Source organism: Siniperca chuatsi, linkage group LG11 (assembly GCF_020085105.1).
Source record: "Siniperca chuatsi isolate FFG_IHB_CAS linkage group LG11, ASM2008510v1, whole genome shotgun sequence".
Classification (NCBI taxonomy): domain Eukaryota; kingdom Metazoa; phylum Chordata; class Actinopteri; order Centrarchiformes; family Sinipercidae; genus Siniperca; species Siniperca chuatsi.
In genome coordinates this window covers 7,663,435-7,689,368 of record NC_058052.1, presented here as the reverse complement: position 1 = coordinate 7,689,368, position 25,934 = coordinate 7,663,435, and the positions used below count along the sequence as shown (strand labels likewise).

Here is a 25,934-nt window from a genome sequence, read left to right as displayed (position 1 = left end):
TACTCCAGTGAGACACTCCTTTCATAACCTCCTGGGCTGTCAGCTATGAATAGACTTGATGAATGGATTTCCATAGCTGATAAAACCCGGATTCAGTGAGGATGTGTGCATGAGTGAGTGAGTGGTCTTTGTTTTTATACTGTTTAATTAAAAGAACAGATTGACATTATGGAAAATACACTTGTTTGCTGTCTTGCCAAGAGTTAGATGAGAAGATTGATACCACTCATACTTGTGTCCGCTAAATATGAAGCTATAGCCGGGAGATGGTTAGCTTAGCTTAAAATAAAGACTGGAAGCTAGTCTGGCTGTGAAACAGGGTTCTGCATGCATTTCCCAGTCGTATGCAGCTGAATCAGGTTCTTGTCAGTTTTGCAAAGAATTTGCAGCTTTGACTAATTAAAGGCTGCAAATCAATCAGTGTGCTCCAGTCCCTTTTTTCCCCTTGAAATAAGCCCCCAACTGGCCAAAAAAAAACAAACAGTTATTGCAGGTTTAAGAATTTGTTGATACAGAGTTGATCTTGTTCCAAAAAGTCTCTCTGCATAAAGTAGATAATGGTGAGAGCCAAAGACAAAATAAAAATGACAGAAACTGAGCTGAGGGAACATTTATGTAAAAGCATCTATATAAACTCATCTAAGTATCTGTATAAACTATATAAACTTAGCCCCTGCCTGTGAGTTTATTACTGACATTTTTTGTTTTCACATTAAAAATTATGTAAATGATGATGATGGCATGAACATAATCAAATATAAAATGTTCCACTCTTGGGCTCTTTCAGTCACGATGAAACACTGATGAAAAATTATAAAATCATTCAGTCATTCTGACTGGTATAAATTACAACAATCACTATTATAGTAGATTAATTTGCCTGGCAGAGCCTTCATTGTGTTCATCCAGATTAAATTAGGATCCTCTCAGTTCATTGTAGTGTTTGATGCTCCAGTCAGATCAGAGACGGTGCCCTGACTGCCGCAAGCCTGTTCCACATTTTCTTAGCGGGGATGATGAGCTTGTTGATATCAGGAGGATTTTTAATGAGCAGGTAGGAGCCTCCCAAAACAGCTACTGTAGCACTGAACAGCAGGCCACGGTTTATCACCTGTTAAAAAGTAATCACATTTTTTTTTTTATTAGCTTATATTCAGTTTTGTCAGTTTTATGCACACAAACTTATTGCGCATGTTCCTCACACCCTCACCTAAGGCATTTTAAATGAATTCCATTTTGAGTCTCAAAAGCATTACGCACATCACAACTGCAAAGAAAATGCCCTGTCATGCTTTACCTTACATCTTTGGTAACAAGACGATGTAGTCCCTCATTCGTCCAGGAGTGTTCTATCGTAGAAAAGGTTTCAGTCGTAGTCAAACGTCTTGATTCTGAAAACAGTGTCCAGATGACTACGACTGAAACCTTTTCTACGATCTTTGGTAACAATTTAAATATTTGTCTACAAATCATACAATTACATACATTTGAAATAATACAAAACAAAGCATACAATTCAACACATTTGGAGAATAGAGTTTCCAAGAATAAATGAATATTTACTTGGGTTTAATGAAGCTTGGTTTTTAAGATTTTAGCAGTCCTTCCAAAGAAATTCCTCTGGAAATCAACACCTGCTTATTAATGCAAATAACTTTAAGTACTTTAGTACTTTAGGAGGGTCCTCTCATCAGATCATTTTGAGAGATTGATGTCCACATAGCATCAACATTCAGAAAACAAGACTGAGTCTACAGCCACGCTAGTGATTGTGAGGCCGGTGTTTTGAGCTAAATGCTAACATCAGCATGCTAACATCCTCACAGTGGCAAAGCTAATGTGTTGACGTTTAGCAGGTCTAATGTTTATCATGTTCACCATCTGAGTTTAGCGTGTTAGCGTGCTTACATTTGCCAGTCAGCAGTAAATACAAAGTAGTAAGTATGGGAATGTTAATTGACTACCAGATACCTACAAAACTATTGGAGAAATTAAACTTTGACCTAATGGCGCTAGATGAAAACTGATTACAAACCACACAGACTAAATACTCAGATGAGGTGAGGGAAACACACAATGACAGGAAGTGAAGTTACAGACACGCAAGGAGAGGAGAAATACAATATAAAACAGGAAACATCGACAGAAAAACATGAAACAAAGGAAAACATAAACTAGTGAGCAGAGCAGGTCACAACACCGAGGGGGACACGAAAGTGAATGAACCGAATTGCATGGCAATCTGTCCAATAGTTGCTGAGATATTTCACTCAAAACAACAAAAGTCAACCTCATGGTGGCGCTAGAGTAAAAGTCAGGGAATTCATCCTGTCGAGACCTTGAATGTCTGTACAAAATTTCATGGCAATCTATCCAATAGTTGTTGAGATATTTCAGTCTGGACCAAAGTGGTGGACCGACTGACTTTGCCATCTATAAAACCAGGTTTAAGTAGTAGTAGTAGTAGTAGTTAAATCACAAACATCAGACTTATTTAACATCATGTATGTGTGATAATGTGGGGTATTGTAATTGTGAAAGTTTAATGCATTCTACTTGTTTCCTACAGTACATGTAGTGTACGTGTACTCTTCACCTAGTTCAGTGACCTTGCTGTTATCTTCACCTTACAACATCCTCCCTACACTCGACTAAGATATAGACCATCATGCCCTCTCTGCGACAGACCTCTCTTTGTCAATATCACACTATTTTATTATTTTGTTAACAATTATGTTCTACTACTGTATATGCCGCTTTATACAGCAGTTTTTCTTCCCCCCATAGAGGTCATTTTGCCCTTTGCCCAGACATCCCTACGGGTTTAAACAATTTACAGACGAGGCTGTGAAATCCCTGCTGTCCTTCTGACAGTGGACCATTAGCACAGAGGCCATCAGCACAGGTCACATCAGACAGTTCAACACAGTGCCAAGGACTCATCTACAGCCAAATGGGAGAAAGAATTTCTTTGTGCAGCAAAGCTCTGTGTTTGTGGTAGAATAAATTAAATGTTTCTAAAAGGGGATGCATTTACCCAGCGAGAGTCACATCCGCCTTTCATGCTCGGTGCTGAAAATACTGCGACTTCAAAAGAGTTCTGAATTACAATACTAAGATGTTCAAATGTATGAAATATCCGCCAAAAAGTAAACTGTATGCAGGAAAGATGAAACGAAAGAGTCTAAAGATAAGACACAAGTGTCTTACTTTGTCTTGCCAATGCCAGCGCTTTACGGCTTCATGGTACCTTGTCCTAGTGAAAGTGACCTGGAGACAGTGAAGGGCAACAAATGATATGGATTTTGTGGTAGATCAAGCAATGTGTCAGTGACCATTTTGTTTATTAGGACACTTACCATTGTGTAAAGTGGAATTATTGTCTTTGGCATGAGGAAGTGGAGGAAGTTATCAACATGTTTTCTGAAAAGGAACCATTTGGAGTTGACATGGGCTCGCATCTAAAAACAAAAAAGCACATGTGTTAGTGAAGTGAACCATAAGGTCCTTTGTATTGTATTGTCGTTAAACAAATCTTACAGCCATATCAGAAACTCCAAAAGATAGTGGTGCATGTCAATACTTGATCCATCCCCAGTGGTGGAATGTAACTAAGTACATTTAATCTAGTACTGTGCTTCTGTGCAATTTTAAGGTACTTGTACTTTACTTGTGTATTTCCATTTTATGCTACTTTACACTTCTGCTAACTTTTTACTCCACCAAATTACATTTATGTCACAGCTGTAGTGAGGATTTACTTTTCATATTAGGATTATACATGTAAAACATATCAGTCCAGGGTTAATGATGAATGATGTTTTGACTGATGACACCATTCTCTAGCCTGATCATCTAATGTACCTTTAAACTGCCATTGAACCCTACCTCAGTCAAAAACAGCGCTGATGAGAATGAACCAAAAGGGTAGAACTGTGGGCCGGTAAACCACAACAAAGAGCTAAAAGAAGCTATAAAGCTCTGTAGAGCTGAGGGGAACTGCAGAGTTGGTGATAATTCTCTCTGGGTTCATCACTACAAGCAACATCTTTCACATAATTACTCATTTGATCCATTTTTATTATAAAATATCAGTGAAAACCACTTTAAGTAAAATTTTAAACGCATGACTTACTTGTAATGGAGCATTTTTATACTGTGGTACTGCTACTTTGCCTTAAGTAAAAGATCTCAATACTCGGTCCATCCCATTTTTTGTGTTGAAGTTACTACCTCTAAAATTGTAGGATTAGTCCATTTCTAATAGATACCTTAGCCCCACTTTAATAGCTGCAATGTTGTATAAAGATATGCACTTATATGCTGAGGTCATATTAAATAAATATGCATTACTTCAATGTAGTTGTACATGGCCAGGTCTGCAATTGCGTGGTCGTCTGGAACTCGCACCCTGGTATACTCAGGCAGTACAGCACCTGGGCGGATACACAAAGGAAAACAGTTCATTCTCCGTGTCTCCTTTAATCTTTGTTCATTTAAAAAGTACTTACTGAAATCCTCATTGAGCTGTTCCATTATTTCGTCAAAGACAATGCAATCCTCAAAGCCCTATAAAGCATGAATGGATGAATGAGTCTCCATTTAATTCTTTTCTGCATTTTCTTCTCCTCCATTCAGTGTTACTTACAGCGTTCATCCCCTGCCCATAGAAAGGCACCACTGCATGGGCTGCATCGCCCATAAGAACACATTTGTCACCAATGTGATATGGGGAGCACTTGACAGACACCATGGCCTGCCCAGGCAATCGGAAATAATCCCTCTTGAGACCATCACTGCGGGACACAAATAGAAATAAAACAATTAGAAACTCATTTCGAGCCATTCATTTTGACAGTTGCATGTTTCCAAACAACAGACTCTGGTTTTTGTTTGCTACAAAAGCATCTGTCACATCTGAGTAAGCCAATACAACCGTGCTCTGTCTGCCCTGGTGAAGTTAAACAGCCAAACAGAGGAACGAAAGCATGCGTTCAGTTTATGCCCGAGAACTCCAAATAAAGCCAACCCAGAGAGGGAGTGAGTGAATGAAAGCCTCAGGCGATTCTACAGTTCATGCCTCCGCTATCTCTCCATCACCCACAACATTCGGTTCACCTCTAATTAAAAACTCACTGCACAAAGCCATGTAACTGTAAGTTTGCAATTTCACACTTCATAGATCATGGCTGTGGATGTGGCTGGAGACAACAGGATGATGGGAAATGAAAAGTGTTTTTGAGGATGGCTTGGCAGGTTGGATAAAGAGATAAAGGCAGAGGGGGAGAAAAGGGGGAGACAGAGATGACAGATGGTGGAGAGAGAGAAAGAGGGGTGGAGGTGAGAAAGTCACATACACTCCTATCAGCGGTATGGTGTCAGGGAAGTATTTCTGGAAAAACTCGATAACTTCATCTCCTGTGGTGATCTTCTCAAACTCTTCAAACGGCATGAAGAGGGTACAGGTAAATGTCTTGTCCTAAATTAGAAAACAAACACAGTGCACAGTGATGTTAGCTCTCAAATCCATTGTGACACATTTCTTGTCAAGTTAAATCGAGTCATCTTTCTTTGAGACACGGCCAGAAGTTTTGGAAATAGAATCAGAATCAGCTTTATTGCCAAGTAGGTTTACACATACAAGGAGTTTGCTTTGGTATGTTGGTGCAAAACAATAAACATAGTACAAATATAAAGAAAGATGAATCAAATATGAAAGTCAGTGTCAGAGGGGGTCCCGGGCCATGTAGATGAGGCCAGCTGCAGACGGAAAGAAACTGTTGGACTGTCCTGATGGACCGCAGTCTCCTGCCGGAGGGGAGTGTCTGAAACAGTTTGTGTCCAGGGTGGGAGGGGTCAGCCACAATCTTTCCTGCTCACCTCAGGGTCCTGGAGGCGTACAGGTCCTGGAGAGAAGGTAGACTGCAGCCAATCACCTTCTTGGCGGAGCGAATGACACGCTGCAGTCTGCCCTTGTCCTTGGCATTGGCAGCAGCGTACCAGAAGTTGATGGAGGAGGTGAGGATGATGGTGGTGTAGGAGTGCACCATCGTTGTCTTTGGCAGGTTGAATTTCTTCAGCTGCCGCAGGAAGTACATCCTCTGCTGGGCTTTCTTGGTGAGGTCCTTTTGAGGTCCTGGGTGATGATGGTGCCCAGGAAGCAGAAGGACTCCACAGTATCGACAGGGGAGTCACACAGGGGGATGGGGGCGGGTGGGGCTGGGCTCTTCCTGTAATCCACAACTATCTCCACTGTCTTACAAATGTTGAGCTCCAGGTTGTTCTGACTGCACCAGATAACCAGGTGGTCAATCTCCCACCTGTAGGCAGACTCATCCCCATCAGAGATGAGCCCAATGAGGGTGGTGTCATGACTTGGCTTGACGGACTGGTGACTGGAGGTGCAGCTGTTGGTGTACAGGGAGAAGAGCAGAGGGGAAAGGACGCAGCCTAGGGACGATCCGGTGCTGATGGTCCGGGAGTCAGAGACATGTTTCCCCAGCCTCATGTTCTGTTAAGCCTTGGGAGCCTTGCATTTAGAATAATGTATAGATGTGTTCAGATGTGTTCCCAAGGTTAAGAATGAACCCTTGCACTCACAAATAAAGTCCTTTCATAAACGCTGCATCCTGTGGTATACTGTACACACGAGATGTTTGTTATATTTTAATACAGATTCAAAAGACTTTCATGAGTCTGAAAAATCCGCCATGCCGAACTCATTATAGAATCTTCCATCCTCAGAGCAAATGTAATAGCCAAACTCCACCCAGTGCAAGTGATGGATGAAAGTGCACTGGGGATGTGGGCGTGCCATTATATGCCCATCTGAGCAGGTCCTATCTATCAACATCACAAAGTCCTCCCAGAGGACCTTTAGCACTGTTGCTGTTACCATGGCAGCCACAGCAGCAAGGATGTTTATTTTTTTCTCAGCCATAATATGTTCCTGGGAACTACGGCGGTGAGTTCAAGTGCACTCCAAAGTCAGCTGCCTTAACCTGGTCTCACTGAGGAGACAGACAAAACTGTTGTGCTGAGTCAGCCAGCAGAACAATCATTGTGGGATTAAGAAGGACAGCAGAGACGGATGGAAGTCTGACAAAAACGCACAGCGAGACTGATGGGAAGTGCTGTGTACAATTGCTGTGTGAGAAGGCAGTAGGCAATATTTCTGAGGAGTAAGCCTCTACTGGCTATGAAGAGTCTGTAAATGAGGCTAATTACCTCTATGAGGACATCCCCAAGGTCAATCATGCCCTGAAAGTGATTATGCTTTCTGTAACAGCTAGTTGTTGCCAAAAATAAACAGGTTGCATTGCTCAATTTACAGTGCAGCTAGCAGTGCAAAACATGAGCGACGAAAATAAAATTCACACTCACCAGGTTGGGCAGGGCAATCATCATGAATGTGTTTCGTGGCCAGATGTGCAGATAATTAGGCTTCATGGCAAACTGGAGATGATGATGAAAGTGGGACGAACAAAATGAAATAAACAAGAGGACATCTAGAATGGTGCCTAAACATTGTGAGTCTTATACTAGCAGCATCTCACCACCTTCAATAAAAGGAGGGCACTGTACAGAGGACTGACCTCTCCATTGATGGGTGGCATGGTGAGCTCCATGTAGCCGTGGGGGATGTAGGTCTGGCTGTAGTTGAAGCGGCTGCGACGAAGGAATTGCTTGCGGATGGCAGAAAAAGCTCCATCACAGCCCACAATCAGGTCCGCCTTGATCTGCTCCTTTGACCCATCTGACCTGAGTAACATACCAGTAACACGACAAATTAACTTCAATGTACGATATACTGACATCCATATGTATATAAGCTAAATAACTTAGCTTTACTAGATTCTAACTTGATTTAACAGGCTAATCATTTTCATGTTTAGCCTGAAGGTTCGTAACATTACAAAAAAATACCAGTAAGCTGCCTACACGTTAAATAATTTAATGAGCAAAGGCAACTTTTCGGTCAGACACCTTCATCAGGCTTCCTAGAAGCAATGTCTCGATGCCTACGCACTTGTCACTCAGGCTGAAACTCAGGTGTGTTAAAAGTGTACCTTTGTGGATGTTTAGCCTGAGAAAATGTGTTAAGTGTGGGGCCCTCAGGCTATGTGCTACGGGTTTGATTCAAGTCTAATGCAGACATACCAAAGAATGTCTCTCACAATGAGAGCTGTGTGCTTGAGCTTTTCTTTCTCACACTTGGCCTTTTTATCATGTACACTTTGGGAGTATCTATTCCTCCGCAGGAGTTCACCTTGGCTTTCCCAGTAGGATGTTGGAATACTTTTTGTTTTCTATATTCCGTGCAGATATTTAATATTTTCTCACATGGAGATTTAAACGGCACACGGCCCTTGCCCTTATAAAACTTAAAACAAAAATGGTAAACTTTAAGATTAATTTTAAAATTAGAAGTAATTTTGATAAAAGATGATCTTTATAATAACAGCTCGATTTAACTTACTTACACGTTACTCACCAAATACACACTATTTCATTGACACATTAAATTCAAACCATGGTTATGACAGTATCTGTATATCATAGCAACTGAATGGTTGTGGCTGGATTCATAGTAATTCCACTCAAAGCCATGGTGGTCACAGATGATAGCATCTCTGGGGACTATTAACACACAGTACACTGTTTGGTACATCTGCTCATTGCCTTTAAAAGCTGCTCCAAACAGCAGGAGTCAGTACTGTCTCAGTTCCAGAGTTAAATGTTTGCTCTGAGATCTGACTCAGATTTTAATAAAATGCTGGTGCATCTGTTAAACTTAATGTTAAGTACATCTGAATATATTCTTGGCACTCTATCATCTAATTTAATTATACTTGCAGAAGCCATAATGATGTGTTTTTAATGCCAAATTGCTTTAAACACCATTCCAATCGCAGAGCGTAATTCATTTAATTATTCTTGACCCCATAGACATTATTGTATGTATTCATGCATTTTAGGTTGCATCTTGTATGAGGCTGTTCAATGTCATTTTGACAACTTTAACAAAGTGGATTTATTATTAGTTCAATGAACAGCTTTATTTTCACATAGAAATTACAGTTGTATGAAAATACTAAATACAATTTGTTTGTTAAATGCACGTGGCTGCACCATGGGATGTTGATTTCACATTGTGTCTGCCCACCACAGTGCTGCAGCTCTCCTCATAAAGACACCATATCTCAAACAATTAATCAGATTACAATATTGAATAGTGTTCAGCGATATTCTAAGACCTCATTAACATTAGATTTACAACAATAAAGTAGATTATTGCACGGTTATAGACCAGACTATAAGAAGAAAGCAGGTCATGTACATCTATTTCATGCTGATGGCTATCTCTGAACATTTCCTGGCTAGTATGGGAGAGCACTGGCTCTCACAGTGGCATCAGGCTCTCCGTGTACATTTAATTATACAAGCTGGAGGGAGCAAATATGAGCTGTCACAGTTCAACTGCAGGGTAGAGGGAGGGATGTGCCCTGGAGTAAGGTGCACGCATAGGTGACTTTTGGATTCAAGGCACACTCACAGCCTTTACGTAAAACTTGATTTCATTAAAGCGCATGAAAGTGTTTCTTCACTGTGGCAATAACTGCACAGTGACTCCTTCTAATCCACATTTTTAACTAGGTGCATATTGGACCATCAGGCATATACAATGAATAAATAAATGGAAATGACAACATACACATCAAATACATTTTTACACATTTGAGATAAGGCTGAATTCAATTGAAAAACTCAGTGATCAAATTAAACAGAGTTAATAATCCACTGCATGGGTATGCTTTTTCCCACAACTAAAAAGACCTGAAGGTGTTATTTGGGTTATAATTGTGTCACATTTACCTCAAGGACAATCAGTTACAGAGCTACTGAAAAGTCAAGCACAGGGGCTTCAAGGGCAGCATGTTTATCACCAGCCCAGATCTCAGGCAGTTAATATGTACAAAGCCAAATGTGTTTACATGTAGCAGCACAGAGGGAACATGATCAATAAAGCTGCTGTCGAAACAAAGAATCTAAATGAGCAGATTCTCCTCCAAGATCACCCTCCATATATTATGTGTGTGTGTGTGCGTGTGTGTTGCGAGTGCAGGTGTACATGTGTACAGTCTGTAACTCTTTACCTGACAAAGGTCATTAGCCCTGTTTCAGCATTCCAGTCCTGTAGTTTATGATCAAAGTTCAACTTTGTGTTTGGATATGTCTCTGCCTCTGTGGGAGTAAAATGTTACAAAAGGAGCTTATATCACATATGCAGGCATGACATAACACCAGCAGTTTAATATGACAGGGAATATCTTGTTAAAATACACACAAAACCTTCACAATTCTAATAAAATGCAGTAAGGACACTGACTGTCAGCAAACAATTAAATCAATCCCCCACTGAATGGGAATGACCTCATGCTGATTAACATGAATCTCACACAGCACAGCAGTCAATGTATCTGGTTTTGTGAAAACAGACGTGTAGGTTGTAACTTTCCAAAACCTCTTTATCTCAATGTTCATTCCAGGAGTCTGGATAATAGTCCGATATGAGCGACAGCTTTACAATCAGCCTCTTTTTCAGCATGCACAGGGAATCTAATTAAACACAGACCCATGCTGTCACACATTATCTCCAAGCATACACTGAGGCACTTTATTAAATATTAGGCAAAATCCTTTTAGCCAGAAAAGACTAACCCATCCCCTGATGTCCCCTGAAGTACTCACGCAGTTTAAAGACTTGCATGAAGCTAACGCACAAGGAGTATCTGCAGTGGATCAGGCTCAGCTTGCTAGCAAACAACACAATTTAGGACAGTTGGTGAGAAGAAAGAGTAGGTCTACATCTTTTAACTTGGAGCTTTGTGCAGAGTTCATGAATTAAGAATGTATTGAGGGTACAGGCTTTCAAACTTTGGGTAGATATCGCAGTTTACTGACTTTATGGCTGTGTCTGAAACCACTACCTCTTTCACTCTCTCCCTACTCCCTATAGAATTGACACTCCGTAGTTAACTCTATAGCAGTGGTGGAATGTAACTAACTACATTTACTCAAGTACTGTACTTAAATGCAGTTTTATGGTACTATAGTATATCCAATTTATGCTCCTTTATATTTCTATTCCACTACATTTCAGAGGGAAAAATTGTACTTTTTACTCCACTACATTTATTTAACTGTCATGGTACAGCTGTACCAGTGGAAGATGGCGTTCAACACACCCCTTGGCCACTTCGAATACCGTGTTATGCCGTTTGGTCTTCCCAACATACTGGGGAATGACGTTCTCAGGGATTTTCTCAATCGGTTTGTGTGCGTATATCTATTCTGATCTTCTCCCACAATCAGGCTGACCATGTCCTCCATGTCTGTCAGGTTCTTCAGAGGTTGCTTGAAAACAAGCTCTTCGCCAAGGCCAAGAAGTGCGAGTTCCATGCCAGCTCCGTGACTTTCCTGGGCTACATCATTGAGAGCAGGCAGTTGAGGACAGACCCAGAGAAGACAAGAGCTGCAGCTGAGTGGCCCAAGCCAACCGCCCGCAAGCAGCTTAAACGGTTCCTGGATTTCGTCAACTTTTACTGCAGTCTGTCAAGTCTGGAAAGCTCTAGGCACCACAGTAAGCCTCATCAGGTTTTCACCCCCAAACCAACGGCCAATCGGAGAGGGCTAACCAAGACCTAGAGGCCACCCTGCGCTGTGTGGGTTGTCACCTTTTGAAGCCTGCTAAGGTAATTTCCCCCCTCTGTTTCCAGGACAGGAGAGTGAGATCGCGGTCCTCTCAGTTCAACATCTTGTGTTCATAAGATTAAAAAAATCATCTTCCAAGACCTTGAAGGTGACATAATATATCACTCTGAAAGGGACCCGTTTGCATAGTGAATACTTTTACTTTTGATAGTTTATGTGCATTTTGCTGGTAATACTTATGCTCTTTTACTCAAGTAGGATTTCGAATGCAGGACTTGTACTTGTAGCAGAGTTTTTTTTACACTGTGATATTGTTACTTTTACTTAAGTAAAGGATCTGAGTACTTCTTCCACCACTGCTCTATAGTATATATATATTGGACACTTTTGACTCACTTTGTAGAGTCTAAAGCTAATTTCATCTGCATCTATAAAATGTGACATATTTTATTGTGGGATTGTTAGCAGAACATAGTGTATATGCCATGGACACTACTTTTTTGTTCCATTGTGGGAAACATTTAGGGTACTACTTGCATAAAGTTCACACTCAGAATATAGACCCTCAAATAAAATGGCAGACAGTAAATATAGTGCAATATAATATAGTATAGGGAGTGACTTTGTACATAGCCTATGACACTTCTCCACTTGTGCTGCTGTTACACTACGTTTTAGCATTTAGCTTTATCCCATAGTTGTTACTTGTGACTGTAGTAGCAAAGTTCAGTAAAAGTTACTTAGACTCGCTTTAAAAGCCAGTAATGTAGTGAATCCACTGAATACATTTCCGCATCAATTTCATCATTTAATGTTATTAGAGAGCGAATTCTGCTGCCTGCTTTTTAATATCCGAGAATACACACTGGCACTGAATGACAGGCCATTAAGATGGAACTCTCGTTTAATTCCTATTAGCTCACATGCTGTACGTACTGTAAAGCATTTTGCTAGATATTCACTGATTCATCCACGCAGTTGGTATGAATGAAATTGAAAAATATAGGGAGAGGCTGTTGGTTAGATTATTACTGTGGTTGTATGAGGGGTTTTTTTTAACCTCTTTTGTCCCAGTCACACTGCGAGGGGAAAATAGTTTTTATAGCCTGGTGTAAAATGAGAAGAATCACTTATTAAACTACTTTTATTTTCTTTGTTCATGAGATCGTGATGAAGATTGAGGTTACTAGGTCCGACCTAGTAAGATTGCTGTCGTAACTTTCACCTAAAAGCGACTCTGGCTCTTCAGCCATGAAAACGACACGTTAAATTGCCATCAGATTAACATAAAGGCGTCTGTATGTCTGAAAGGGGCTTTATGAGTCAAATGTTGCAGTATTTCCTTGTAGGACATGTGCATCATTTGAATGTTTAATTGGCAATTTATAGAAAGACACTATAATGCTCTTACCTGTTAACAGCTTTTTGTTCAGATTGGCTCGGTCTACTGACAGGATGAACTGAAAGGAGAACAATTCTACAGATACTGCAGCTTCACAAACAACATGATCTGTAACACTGTTCATTTAAAATGCCTCCCTCCCCATTAAGAATCCCTGTCAGATTGGCAGCAGTGTAATCAAAAAGAGCAATTTTCAGACAGACTAATCATACATACAAATAACAGGGACACATTTTATGACATATAAACCAAATTTTTGTTGGACTTATTATTGATATGTTACATATCAATGATATATACATATGATATGATAGAGTATATGTTCACATTACAACAATGGCAAGCTTACTTGGCCTTTCTTGCCATAAGGGATCGGGGATTGTTTCCCACTCACGGAATGGATCATTCTTGCATGCATTGGGATTCCCTGGGAGACAATCTGAGAAAAAATTATTAATACAGGGGGTCAAATTTTAGAAAATGACATTTATTAACGTTCAAGATAAGTAATTCTGTATAATGTTACACTTTGCATTGGCAAAATCCATGTTATCAGTCAATTTATAAGTGGTCTGAGTGGAAACAGGGTATCACGCCGTGGACAGTCCGGATAGTCCATGTGGTCACCCAGTAGCTACCCTTGAAAGTATATGTGAAAACCTTGTAAAGTAAGCCTTGTTTTGTCATGAAGAAAAGTCATGCAAGTGTAAAAAAAGGGTCTGATGCAGAGTTCTCAGGCGTGCATAACATGGGCAGTGCAGCAAATGTAGACCAACAAAAAGACTGCTGACCTCAGATGCCAGATTAAAACATCTTGAGTGGACTGCAAGCAAAAAAAGCAGGGTGGACAGATTCCCTGGGGCTTGGCCACATATTTAATATTTCATTATTAGAAATCCAGCTAAACAAAAAAAGGAAGGGTTTCTACCCGCTTGCCTCCATTCCAGTCTATGATGTGTGGTTTAAGAGGACTTATATGGTGGATGACCTACACAAGTATATGCTACCATTTTGTTTCTTGCCATACCCATCTTTTAGACCAATAAACAAGCAAGATAGGGTTATCATGCCCCTGCAGTCCTGGCAGAAATCTTACCTCATTTCCACTTTAATATATTTAATCTGCATACCTTCTCCTCCATTCCAACATGCTTCAATGCTTGCCGGCCCCTGTGAGACAAAGCCAGGTTGATGCTTCTCCCCTTCACAATTTTGGCCTTCCGGATATCTGACCAAAATCACACACAATGTTTTAATCTTACCTTTGTGAAATTTTGGTTATCCGTTGTAAAAACAATGTTTCTATTCACCTATGTGAGTATACTGTTCAGGAATATTGTCATTTTAATTGTGGCTCTATTCCTCAGAGAGGGGAGTGATATGACAATGTTATTTACTTAAGAAGGTTTTATAGAGAACTTTGAATACTACCTTCCCGGGTTTCAAAGACTTCCACATTAAAGCCTCTTTTGGCAAAGAAGCAGGCATTCAGTGCACCAACCTAAAAGGTCAATGGGAATAAGGACAGTTCTTTGAAAATCTTGACAAAATCACAGTGCTTTACACTGTCATTCATATAGACTGCATGGCCTGTCCTAAACACTCCTTTGTAACCTTATTTCCTTTATTCCACACTGTTTAGTGCAAATACACATTTGACTGCAATAAGTCTATACAGACAACAAAGTCCAAACAGGCTTTGTAGAAGTGTCCCCCTTTAAAAGAGGTCAGTTACCTTGGTAAAAGTCAATATGCATTCAAGCGATTTAAAGACAAGAGGTACAATGAATTAATAATTCACTTTCATTTTCTTTTCTTACCAAACCACCGCCCACCACTGCTACAACTTTTTTCTTGGTTGATCTGTCGGTTGATTCTTCCATTGTGCTCTTTGCTGGTGTTCTGACCCTCTCAGTGTCAGGTTCAAAGTGATTTGGAAGTAGAGAAGAAGAGGAGGAGCAGAGCGAGTCCCATGAATGTCATTCTCGATATCACTTCTCCTTTTCAAAGCAAACACAAGCGACAGAAAACCTTCCAAACACTGCTGTGGTGTCAGAAAGGCCTAACCCAGAGACTATTTGTAGCCTACTTAAGCCAACTTATTTGGGTGGAATTAGAAGAGTTTACATTTACGTCTCAGAAAACCACTACCTACCTATCGGATATTAAGCATGCGGGTGCAAAAACATACGTTAAAAAAGACTCTAAAAAAGCTCCTACAATTCTAACCTGTAAAGAAAAATGAGCTCATTACGGCGCATGTGTTTTCCAGGGGTCATTTGCAACATGTAACAAGATGACTGGTGTGATGGATTACTGCTCATAATGTCTCAAGTGACAGGTAACGATTGTCAGTGAAATGTGCAAGGAAAGAAATCTGTCGCCATCTCGTGGCTGTGTGATGGCAGCAATTTCAGCTACAAGACCACAACTCATACAGCACACGCACGTGAATACAAAGACCGCGTGTGCAGAACAAAGTTGATATTATTATCAGTTGTTATTATTAATGGAACAGTAAATAGGCTACATACAGCACATGTACAAATAAGAAGTTAGTATTAAGAAATGAAAATAGCCTGACCTTATTTATATTTTATTTGACAGATATATAATAACAGCCTTCTTTCTCAGTTTTTACACATCTGATTGTGGTGCTCACAATTCTCATATCCAAGTAGGGCTTAGCTCAAGTGTCCAAAATTAGTCAATTTCATTTTAATATGGAATTTTCCCAATACTAAAAGTAAAATCTTTGACCATCTCATTGCCTTTAAACAAAGAAAAATATTTTTATCGTATGTAGTTGTATCATTCGCTCAGTCTCTCTTCACTTATTTTTTAGAAAATGTTCAGCATGCATCCTGTTTCGTGTATATTCAATGAAACAGCAAATGGCAACTAGTTATTCTACGTAATACAGAATCACAGAAAGCACGTCAATCATGTTTTACTATATCAGAATTCGAAAAGAAATACCTAATACCTAATGCGTGTAATATTCTACATATATATATATTTGACAATTTTTCCTCAGCTGTGTTAATTTCTCCCTACTGTATTTACAGCTGAATGCGCATGACAATGCTTGAAACCTGATTCGCTGAACATAAACGGAAATCCACACGCAGGCTATCCTAATCGATATCAGAGTCATTGGCACAACGTAATTTTCAGAAAAATGCTAGACAATTTGCCTCTTGCCAGTCACTTTAACTGTCTAATTGATAGCCATTGTCGTGATCACGTGTATCACTCTGAATTCATTGCAGAATTGATTACCTACCATGATGCATTACGCTCTATTCTGTGTTCGATTACATTTGCCTATTCAAATATGGCGCTGTAAAAGCCAAGGTTTGTTTTTCATGGGTGCAAAGTATGTTTAAGTGCATTAACCGAACGGCCTACTTTACGAGATATCGCCAGTCAGCCGGTAACGATTTCCGTCTTAACCAAGATTATAGGTACGTGTTGTCAGGCAAAGGTCGTAACATTTTGTTAAAAAATAATTGAGTAGTTTTTAACACCAAACGGTAGGCGCTAGCTACCGAGCCGGGCCATGAAAGCTAGTTTGTTGACCTATATTAAGTTAAGCTCCATAGCTAGACTGTTAGCTTTGTTGCTACTTAAGGTGGTAACCTTAATGTTAGCGAAAACAGTTTGTGTGCCGAGCTTCTGTATAGTTGGTAAATTGTAAAACACTCTACAACAGCGGGGAATTAAATGTAACCACAGATTTAGACAAACGAACCCGGCTGCCACTTGGATGTCTGCTCCCTTTTCTGGAGCTTTTGTTGCTAATTTAGCAAGCTAACGCTAGTTTGCCTACTGTGAATCGGATTATTTTGTATCCTCTAGCGAGTAACGATAGCTAATCTCTGTTGTACGTTGGGCGAAGCAGTTATTTTCATGTTTTCAGTCAACTACCTAACAGTAAATTGTGAATTATAAAAATCACTTTATTTTTTATGAATGCATTTTTATTAACTTTGTTGTCTAGCTAACATAACTATTATAGCAAAGTAGCAATACAAACTCTTTATTCAAGTAAAGTGGATTGTTGGTTGTACTTTAGAGCTGTTCAAAACTACGCCGTGTTTGCAGTGCTAAATAGTTAAATCATTAATTGTCATATTGCTACGAAGGTGGTCTACATCAAACCATGAGTTCGCCAAAAGCAACTCAGTGCTAAAATCCTTTCACAAAGCGGGACAGACTCCTTGGCTAATTGCACTAAACTTTAACTGTACATTTGATTCCCTCCACTGCAGGCTGGTGTCATCCTCGCCACTCAGAATGACCGACCAGGCTGTGAATAGGGTGGTTAGTGACATAATTCGCTCTCCCGAGGACAAACGGGTTTACAGAGGGCTGGAGTTTACCAATGGCCTTAAGGCCATGCTCATCAGTGACCCAACAACAGACAAATCCTCAGCTGCTTTGGATGTCCACATAGGTAAAGGTCTTTCATCACTATTGTGGCCAGGTAGTCATGTATTTTCACATGGCTTTCCTCTTTATATAGAACCGTATCACACAGTTTTGGAAAGCAATATGAAAAATATATGCAAAATATGTAACTATTTGTTGCGTAGGCTATGGAAATAGTCTACATTATAGTCAAAGTTGTACTTTGCAGATTGCCATAGTTACATGCAAAAAGTGTCCTCAATACTGGCCATAGTCTTGTCCTATGCTTAGGGTAAGCATCTTTGATTTGTTATTCAGTATTCCTGTTACCACAAGTAAACCTGTAAACATAATATTGCTGTTCACCTACCTGGTGTCCCATTTAAAGATAAAACAGTTGCCCAGCAAAACTATGAAAATGTTGTGACTTCCACATATAAGTCATCTCTCTGACTTGCTTTTACTGCAGGTGGATGATATGATGATCAAATTTATAATACCAAGTTTTCTGTGGGCAGTGAAATATTACCTATGAACTCATACTCATAAAGAGGCAGAGTTGCCAATATAGTGAAAGTGAGGTAAAATTTTACCATGCCACGCTAACCTTTTTAGTATTATAATATGCCTGGTATCTTGACCAGGTCTTTCAGAGTAGAAGCTTGCCAGGCTTGCTCAATTATTTGAGTCATATTATTAAGATACTGTTGCTATGTGTTGATTAAAATCATTGCTTAAATAAGTTAATTCTGTATAAGAAAATTGCAAAAGTTGTACCACTACACATCTAGGATTATTTCCACTTTTTTTTTTTTTTTTTTTTTTTTTTTTTACTCTTTGCTTTCCTCTCCAGTCTGTCCCACCAATGTAGCAGACACTGAAAAGTCAAGTTGTTGCATCTGTGAACTTTAATGAGCTGAGAGCTACAGCTTAATCAACTGATTTTCTGTGGCCATTTTTCTTAAATTCACAGGTTCATTATCGGACCCAGCAAACATCTCGGGCCTGGCACACTTTTGTGAGCACATGCTGTTCCTGGGAACAAAGAAGTATCCCAAGGAGAATGAGTACAGCCAGTTCCTCAGCGAGCACGCGGGCAGCTCCAATGCCTTTACCAGTGGAGAGCATACCAACTATTACTTTGACGTGTCCCATGAGCACTTGGAAGGAGCACTAGATAGGTACTTTCCTGTTCATTTGATGGGATTAATTGTGACCTGTACTAAAAGTAATTTCTCTCATATCTCGTGTAAATCTTCGGTGTGTCCTCTATTAGAATTTTGGGGGGTGTTTGTTTTGGGTGTGTTCCGCTGTATTCATTTGCGTGGACTTGGTCTATGACTTGGTCACTAACTATTAGACAGCCAGCCAAATTTATTCAACTAGTCTCTAATCTTTTGTCCACCACATTTACATACATGACTGTTTGTTTTTTTTAGGCTGCATATATCTTTGTTTAATTGAGACAGATATCAACTCTTTGCCTCAGTGGTTGTTTAGTTATCTGTATACAATGTTCCCCTTGGGAGTCCAGGTGTTAATCCAAGTGAGCTGCCAGGTCGTTGTCTGTTCGTCTTTGGTTACCAGACCCAGCTTCATTGTGCTCTCTTTAGTATCCATCAGCACAGTTCCTACCCACACTGAGGCTGGAAACCTCAGGCACAGGGTGAGACCGATGCCCTCAGCCTTGCAGGGGTCTCTGCTCACGTGTCAGCTGTGTTGGTTTGGAGAAGACCGTCGTGCGGTGTCAGAATTTAACCTATTGGGATAAACTTACCTACTTATAAATAAATTATAGTCTACCAAGCACCTGTTTATGGGTCGTAGGCTGATTGTTCCCCTGCACCAGTGAATTGTGAAGGCCATCTGGACTGTAGTGGTAGGAAAGGACAGTGCCGAGTATGTTGAAATATTGATGATGTTGCCTCTTTGAAAACAGAAGAGCATTGTGTCTGAATGGATCATATGTGTCATGAGCTGGCCCCATTATTTTAACCATACCCTTGCTATAATAATCAGAATGACTGTATTTATGCTAACGCTTTCAAGGAAATTAGTACATTTGGTAAGTTGTAATCAAAAAGCAAGATTCTGACCCACTGTCTTGTGATTTTGGAGGGTGCATTTCACTAAGAATCACAACTGCCTCATACTTTACAAGTACCTCATGCTATAAACACATTTCAGTACCAAGGGTCATAGTGTGATTGTTTTGCAAGAACGTTTTATTAATCTAAATAACCAGCTGCTGTGGCAGAGATACATTTTTAGTCAGATCCTGCAAGGATTTTAGACATGACTTGCTGTCTTCAAATCTGCAGCAATAAGCTGATCGGTTAATTCTTATCACATGACCTGTGGTGCGCTTGCTGCAATTGAAAAAGTTGAGATTTTTACATCTAGATGTGCGAATGCGTGCCGCAACGAATGTACGCCGTTACGGCGTCTCTATCGGTTTTGAGCACCGTTGTCGCGCTGCTCCACTAAAATTAACGAATTTGCGCGTGCAAAATGTCTGCGCGTGAAGACATCTGAACGGCCCCTTAAAGCAAATCTTAAAATGTTAAGAACTATACTGTTTAATGTTCACTGTCATTTTGCTATCTCTGTAGGTTTGCCCAATTCTTCCTGTGCCCACTGTTTGACGAGAGCTGTAAGGACCGGGAGGTGAATGCTGTGGACTCTGAGCATGAGAAGAACCTGATGAATGATGCCTGGCGGCTGTTTCAGTTGGAGAAGGCCACTGGCAACCCTAACCACCCCTTCAGTAAATTTGGAACAGGTAGAACATCTCCACCACCAACACCAATGCTCATTTAAATTGTACATGACCATTGTATTCATTCTGACTTTCTGCACATTGCCGTCGGCCTCCATCTGTCTCTCTCAGTGTAGATATACACACCATTTATGTTTTATTTTACCAGAATGTTATATCTCACAACAATGACCATTTCCGCAACAAATCTATTTGTTTGTACGTTAAATAGGCAGCGTACAGTCCACTTGGTAGGTTGAGGTAGTACGCCTTCTGTACAAGCTGTGATCTGCATTTTAACCTAGAAGACGAACGGGTTTATCCAGCTTCCGATTTGAGGGCTGCAGCGGGTAAAAGGAAAACACCAACACGTGACACTGCGAGCAAGCAATGCCATGGGTAAATGCAAATTCAATAGGAAGTTCCAGCGGTTTGTACGAGGCACAGTGTGAACTTTGTCGCAAAACATTCAGACTTGGAGGAATGGTAAGCACGGATTCTCACATGAAATCTCAAAAGCACAAGCGCTATGCCAGCACTCGAAAAAGTACTATGCCCATCGAGTTGTTCGCTGCTGCTGGTAGTTTGGCTGTACGTACTAGAGATGATTGTCTACAGTGAATATGTCCCCTCTGCAGTGGTGGAATGTAACTAAGTACATTTACTCTATTGTGCTTAAATACAAATTCACCACATAGAGGCAAATATTGTACTTTTTACTTCACTACAATTATTTGACAGCTTTAGTTATTCGTTACTTTTCAGATGACAGTTTTTCCTACCCATCCCGCCCAGTGAAAACCATGTATCTCCAAATGTGGTGATTTTTGAATGTTTGTGATAAACTGAAGGATGAAGTGTTCCTTTATGGGTTGAGAAACTTCTCCTACTATTTAAGCTAAATAAACTTGGATCCCCCCTTGGATCAGATGGAAAATGCATCGTGACAAAGCTGAAAACAGGGCTGTTTTTCTGAGCTCACGAAAAGTTGACTTTGTAGAGATACGCGGTTCTCACAGGACAGCGACACTACGAACATATGATGATCTTATAGAATATGATGCGCTCCCATTCATCAGACTACTGCCATACAGTTTTATTTTCGTTAATGAGAAGGTAGTTATGTATATAAACCCACCATTTTTTTTCACATTAAGATTCACTCAACTGTCATTTAAGTGTTGTGAGGGACAGCATCTCATAGCATGAAGGGAGTTTACTCGCTGCGCCAGTGAATTCCCAGATCAGAGTGACATGGACTTGGAGCAGCTCCAAGCTCAAAATAGCCACCTGATGGCAGTCTTGAATTATATAATCTTCATTGCAGTTAAGAATAGAAGAGGATCAGACAGGCCTGAAAGATAGCACTCTTAGTGGACCAACATAATCTTCTCCAGTTTGAGGTTTTTTTGAGACAGACAGAAAAACAAAGCAACAACCACTTGCACTTGACTTGTCTCAGAAGTAATAGATGTAGGCTGCAGTTGTATTTGAAATATGGTTCATTCACAGATGGCAGGCAAGCAGCTTGTTCATATAGCTGGCAGGCTACTGTCACTGGGTCATCAAATAATATAAAAATATATACATATAAAAAAAGTTGCCTAACCTATCATGCTCATATTTGTGAATCTGTTTATTCAAACTACATTGATAATTGCAGTTGGACAGTGAACCTGAAAGATTTTATTTATATATATATATATATATATATATATATAATTTATAAACTGGCAAAGATTGATCATTAGAATTGTACTCTGTCATGGAGAAGTTGTGGAAAACGAATATTCACTATTCTTGTATTATTTCTCTTATAGGTAACAAATTGACCCTTGAGACCCAACCGTCTAAAGATGGGATTGACATCCGTCAGGAGCTCCTGAAATTTCATTCTACATACTACTCCTCCAACCTCATGGGACTCTGTGTGTTAGGAAGAGGTAAGAATTCTTCTCTCACAAGCGTGATATTTAAGTGTTGCAAAAACCTCACTCTGCCTTAACAGCTCTCTTATGACTTGCCAACCCCTTGTACTGTCAATTACGCAAGACAACAAAGAGGAACAAACTATGCAAGTCATGTATGACTTGGTGTACATGGCCTAAACCATAATATTTCAAGTTTTATTTGCAAATTATTATAGAGCAATACAACATATCATTGTGATACTGTACATCGGTATAATTACCAAAAACATAGTGTCAAGACAGGTTGTAGTATTTCTTTACAACTTTTTACAACTGGCTTTGTGTTGAAGGACAGTTAAACAGATTTCTCAATAAACTAAAGCTGATATTGCATAGTTTTAAAATAAAAGCCACGACTGGCGGGTTTCTCAAAGATGGGCTTACATGTTTTTTATGGTCATTGCATCAGTTAAATTACACCAACATCTCAGAATGATTGGTAATGATTTATTTATGTTAGGACGTTACCTATTAACACCTAATTTAATTTAAGTTAATGATTTTCGCAACCCCCTTCATTACCAGCTGAAATTTATATTTTGCAAAACTTTATCTGAATTGTAAGAGATGCAGTTTGACAGAAGTGCTATAATAATATCCTAGCATGATTAATCGCTCCAGGTGGTTCTCACTGCTTAATATCTAGTGAGCTTTCTTATTTATTGGTCAAAAATACTAATACAGGAGTTGAACTTACTATATTAATGGTCAAAATACAATAGTTGATTTATGTTTTACTGGATGAGTGCAGTCAAAGATCCATCTTTTATTATAAGTTAAATACTATAGTTTCATTGGGTCTTCTTTGCACTTACATGAGCTACAGATTGTATATTCACTTTTAAGTAAGCTAAACTATAAATGTACTCAACTTTGTTTTTTTTTCTCTTTACCTACAGAATCCTTAGATGATTTGACCGCCATGGTGGTGAAGCTATTTGGAGAAGTGGAAAACAAGAACGTGCCTATCCCAGAATTCCCTGAGCACCCCTTCCAGGAAGAACACCTCAGAGTGAGCCAGTTACTTATCTTACCAATGTTTCTCACACTTTACTGTACACTCTTTACACTTTTACTGTAATGTATCAGAATCAGAAATACTTACCTGAGGGGAAACTCTTTTGTTACAGCAGCTCACTGTCACGTTAGTGCACACAGGAATAGAAGTACTAAGAAAAAAATATAATACACTATAATACAGGTCAGAAAATAAATTAAGTACCAAGTGGGTATAAGTATAAAATAAAACAAGTGTGAAGTACAAAGTGGGTTTACCGGTTGATGATAATAATACGGTATAAGGTAATAGTGCATGAACTGTGAAGTTAAGTGTAGCTTATTAAGAAACGGAGGATATTGCACCGCAGTAATAGAGGTATGACTAAATATCAATATCAATAAATAGGGGATTTTAATGTAGGGCCATAGCCAGTATTTAATAAGATAGTATTTATTAGTTGTTGTTTTTTTTCAGCTTTCAGGCACTAGGTGATGGAAACATTTTCCAGTTATCATTCAAAATATGTTTTCTAAAATATCACATGAATGACTTTTCCTAAGTAACAAGTTTTTTTTTTTTTTTTGTTCTTTGTGTTTTCTCACAGCAATTCTACAAAGTGGTGCCCATTAAAGACATCAGGAACCTGTACGTGACTTTCCCCATCCTGGACCTACAGAAGTACTACAAATCTAACCCAGGACATTATCTGGGACATCTGATTGGTCACGAAGGACCCGGAAGTTTGTTATCTGAACTCAAATCTAAAGGTAGGACATAAAGTAGAGCTCTAAGATAATGATAGATATTTATCCTATTAAGCTTATCAAGATGTTAAAAATTTTTTATCTTAAAATGAAAAGAAATATGTACAAATGACCATGATTATTATTTTTAAGGCTGGGTGAACACGCTTGTTGGAGGGCAAAAAGAAGGAGCCAGAGGATTCATGTTCTTCATCATCAATGTGGATTTGACTGAGGAGGGCCTCTGTAAGTAGTACAACCAACTGTGTACTGTAGTTCATTCACATGAACTGATGCTGATGTGCTTTACATGTGTTTATTCCCTGTTGTGTGTGTGTGTGTGTGTGTAAAAGAGAGAGAGGAAATGAAATGTAAATAATGTTCATTGCAAATATGTGTCACTTCAGTGCACGTTGAGGACATCATCTTCCACATGTTCCAGTATATCCAGAAACTGCGTACTGAGGGACCTCAGGAGTGGGTGTTTGAGGAGTGCAAGGTAATTAATGTTTATTCAGCGACAACATTTCAGACAGAGGGGCAGGACAAAATTGACCCACTTATTTCTGGTTAGTGGAGAATCTAATAGAGCAGCAGAGACTGATGGATTCAAACCTGCCAGCTATTTTCACCATCTTATCTGCAAAATGTAGCCACATCAAATGAAGCTGGATAGAATTAGTTTTGTATGCTACACTGTAAAAGTCTGTTCAACAATGATCTTTCCTAATGGACAAGAATAACGTGGATTAAATTCTGTGCAGTTCCCCTTACTAGAATCTGGCTCTAAATTTCTTTAAACTGTATGTAACTGTTGTATGTGTTGTGGCTTCACTTGTTACATCCTCCATCTCTGTCTCTCTCTCTGTAGGATTTAAACAAAGTGGCCTTCAGATTCAAGGACAAGGAGCGACCCCGTGGCTACACTTCGAAAGTGGCTGGTTTACTACACGTAGGTCCCCTCTCCATCTGCAAAGGTTGTTTCCAGGGAGACACAATGCAGCTCATTGCGTCTGTACCTGCTGTCGTCATCAGGCTGCCTGGTGCTGCTGTTGACTCCACTCTGTACTGGGGGAATGGAGATTTTGAAGAGGCACAGTCAGAATGTGCAAATACTTTTTTCACCCTTGATTATAACAAGTGGCAGGAGGTCCTCACATTACACCCATACTGGGACATTCAATGCAATCATGTTACGGTATATCATCCATTTGGTGTAATCCTCATTTTCACAACAGTTTGCAGGCTATGATTCAGTTATTAAACTATTGATTGGTGATCTATGCACAATGAAGATAAGCGCTTTAACAACAAATATGTTGTATACTGGCAGTCCACTCAAGTGGCAGTTCAGAATCAGAAATACTTTATTGATCCCAGAGGGGAAACTCTTTTGTTACAGCAGCTCACTGTCACATCAGTGCACACAGGAATAGAAGTACTAGCAAAAAATAGAATACACTATAATACAGATCAGAAAATAAATTAAGTACTAAGTGGGTATAAGTATAAAATAAAATAAGTGTGAAGTACAAAGTGGGTTCACCGGTTGATGATGATGATAATAATACGGTATAATAATAGTAAAATAATAGTGCATGAACTGTCAAGTTAAGTGTAGCTTATTAAGATTATAATGAGACAGAGGATATTGCACAGCAGTAATAGAGTTATGAATAAATATCAATATCAATAAATAGGGAATTTTAAACTGAAAAGAGTATATTGCACGGGAGTATTACACAGAACATTGCACAATTATGTCAAGTATTGCAGAGATGTAATGCTCAATGTCCAGTTTAATGACTTAGGGTCATGTAGACTGACACTTAGAGGGAGGAGTTAAAGACATGTTGAAGACAATTATTTGGCCTTAAAGAAAAAATGGAGAAAAATTTAATTTTAAGCTTTTTCCACAAATGATTTACAGTTA

General features: G+C 39.5%; 2 protein-coding genes across 5 annotated transcripts in view; one reads left to right on the top strand and one right to left on the bottom strand.

Moving 5' to 3' along the window:
* Nucleotides 1-127: 127 nt before the first annotated feature.
* Nucleotides 128-15,404, bottom strand: LOC122884813 (kynurenine 3-monooxygenase). Of its 2 annotated transcripts, XM_044215221.1 has the most exons (15): nt 14,938-15,403; nt 14,549-14,618; nt 14,248-14,345; nt 13,467-13,556; nt 13,127-13,175; nt 10,158-10,245; nt 7,596-7,761; nt 7,384-7,455; nt 5,358-5,479; nt 4,649-4,796; nt 4,512-4,569; nt 4,354-4,436; nt 3,360-3,461; nt 3,211-3,270; nt 128-1,111 (listed from the first exon to the last, which is right to left on the bottom strand). In XM_044215221.1, the coding sequence occupies exons 1-15, from the start codon at nt 14,998-15,000 to the stop codon at nt 956-958; spliced, it is 1,425 nt and encodes a 474-aa protein (XP_044071156.1). In that variant the 5' UTR covers nt 15,001-15,403; the 3' UTR covers nt 128-955. The 2 variants fall into 2 exon arrangements, with proteins under 2 accessions (XP_044071156.1, XP_044071155.1); XM_044215220.1 differs by having other exon boundaries at nt 4,354-4,569; nt 14,938-15,404.
* A 1,023-nt stretch (nt 15,405-16,427) lies between these two features.
* Nucleotides 16,428-25,934, top strand: part of ide (insulin-degrading enzyme) — a 30,333-nt gene continuing 20,826 nt past the window's right edge. For 2 of the 3 annotated variants that reach the window (XM_044215210.1, XM_044215208.1), the window contains exons 1-10: nt 16,428-16,584; nt 17,392-17,576; nt 18,504-18,711; nt 20,143-20,312; nt 22,109-22,231; nt 23,158-23,270; nt 23,863-24,025; nt 24,155-24,247; nt 24,409-24,500; nt 24,873-24,953. In XM_044215210.1, coding sequence (XP_044071145.1) covers nt 16,499-16,584; nt 17,392-17,576; nt 18,504-18,711; nt 20,143-20,312; nt 22,109-22,231; nt 23,158-23,270; nt 23,863-24,025; nt 24,155-24,247; nt 24,409-24,500; nt 24,873-24,953 — 1,314 coding nt within the window. In that variant the 5' untranslated portion in view covers nt 16,428-16,498. The remainder of the gene's footprint in view (nt 16,585-17,391; nt 17,577-18,503; nt 18,712-20,142; nt 20,313-22,108; nt 22,232-23,157; nt 23,271-23,862; nt 24,026-24,154; nt 24,248-24,408; nt 24,501-24,872; nt 24,954-25,934) is intronic. The other variant, XM_044215209.1, reaches the window with a different exon arrangement.

Excerpts from the sequence above, each read along its gene's own strand:
- LOC122884813 (XM_044215220.1), bottom strand. The coding sequence starts at position 15,000 with ATGGAAGAATCAACCGACAGATCAACCAAGAAAAAAGTTGTAGCAGTG. Across the intron at positions 14,346-14,548 it reads AGTCTTTGAAACCCGGGAAG|ATATCCGGAAGGCCAAAATT; the intron begins GTAGTATTCAAA and ends GATTTTGGTCAG. Across the intron at positions 4,570-4,648 it reads ATGGGCAGGGGATGAACGCT|GGCTTTGAGGATTGCATTGT; the intron begins GTAAGTAACACT and ends CATGCTTTATAG.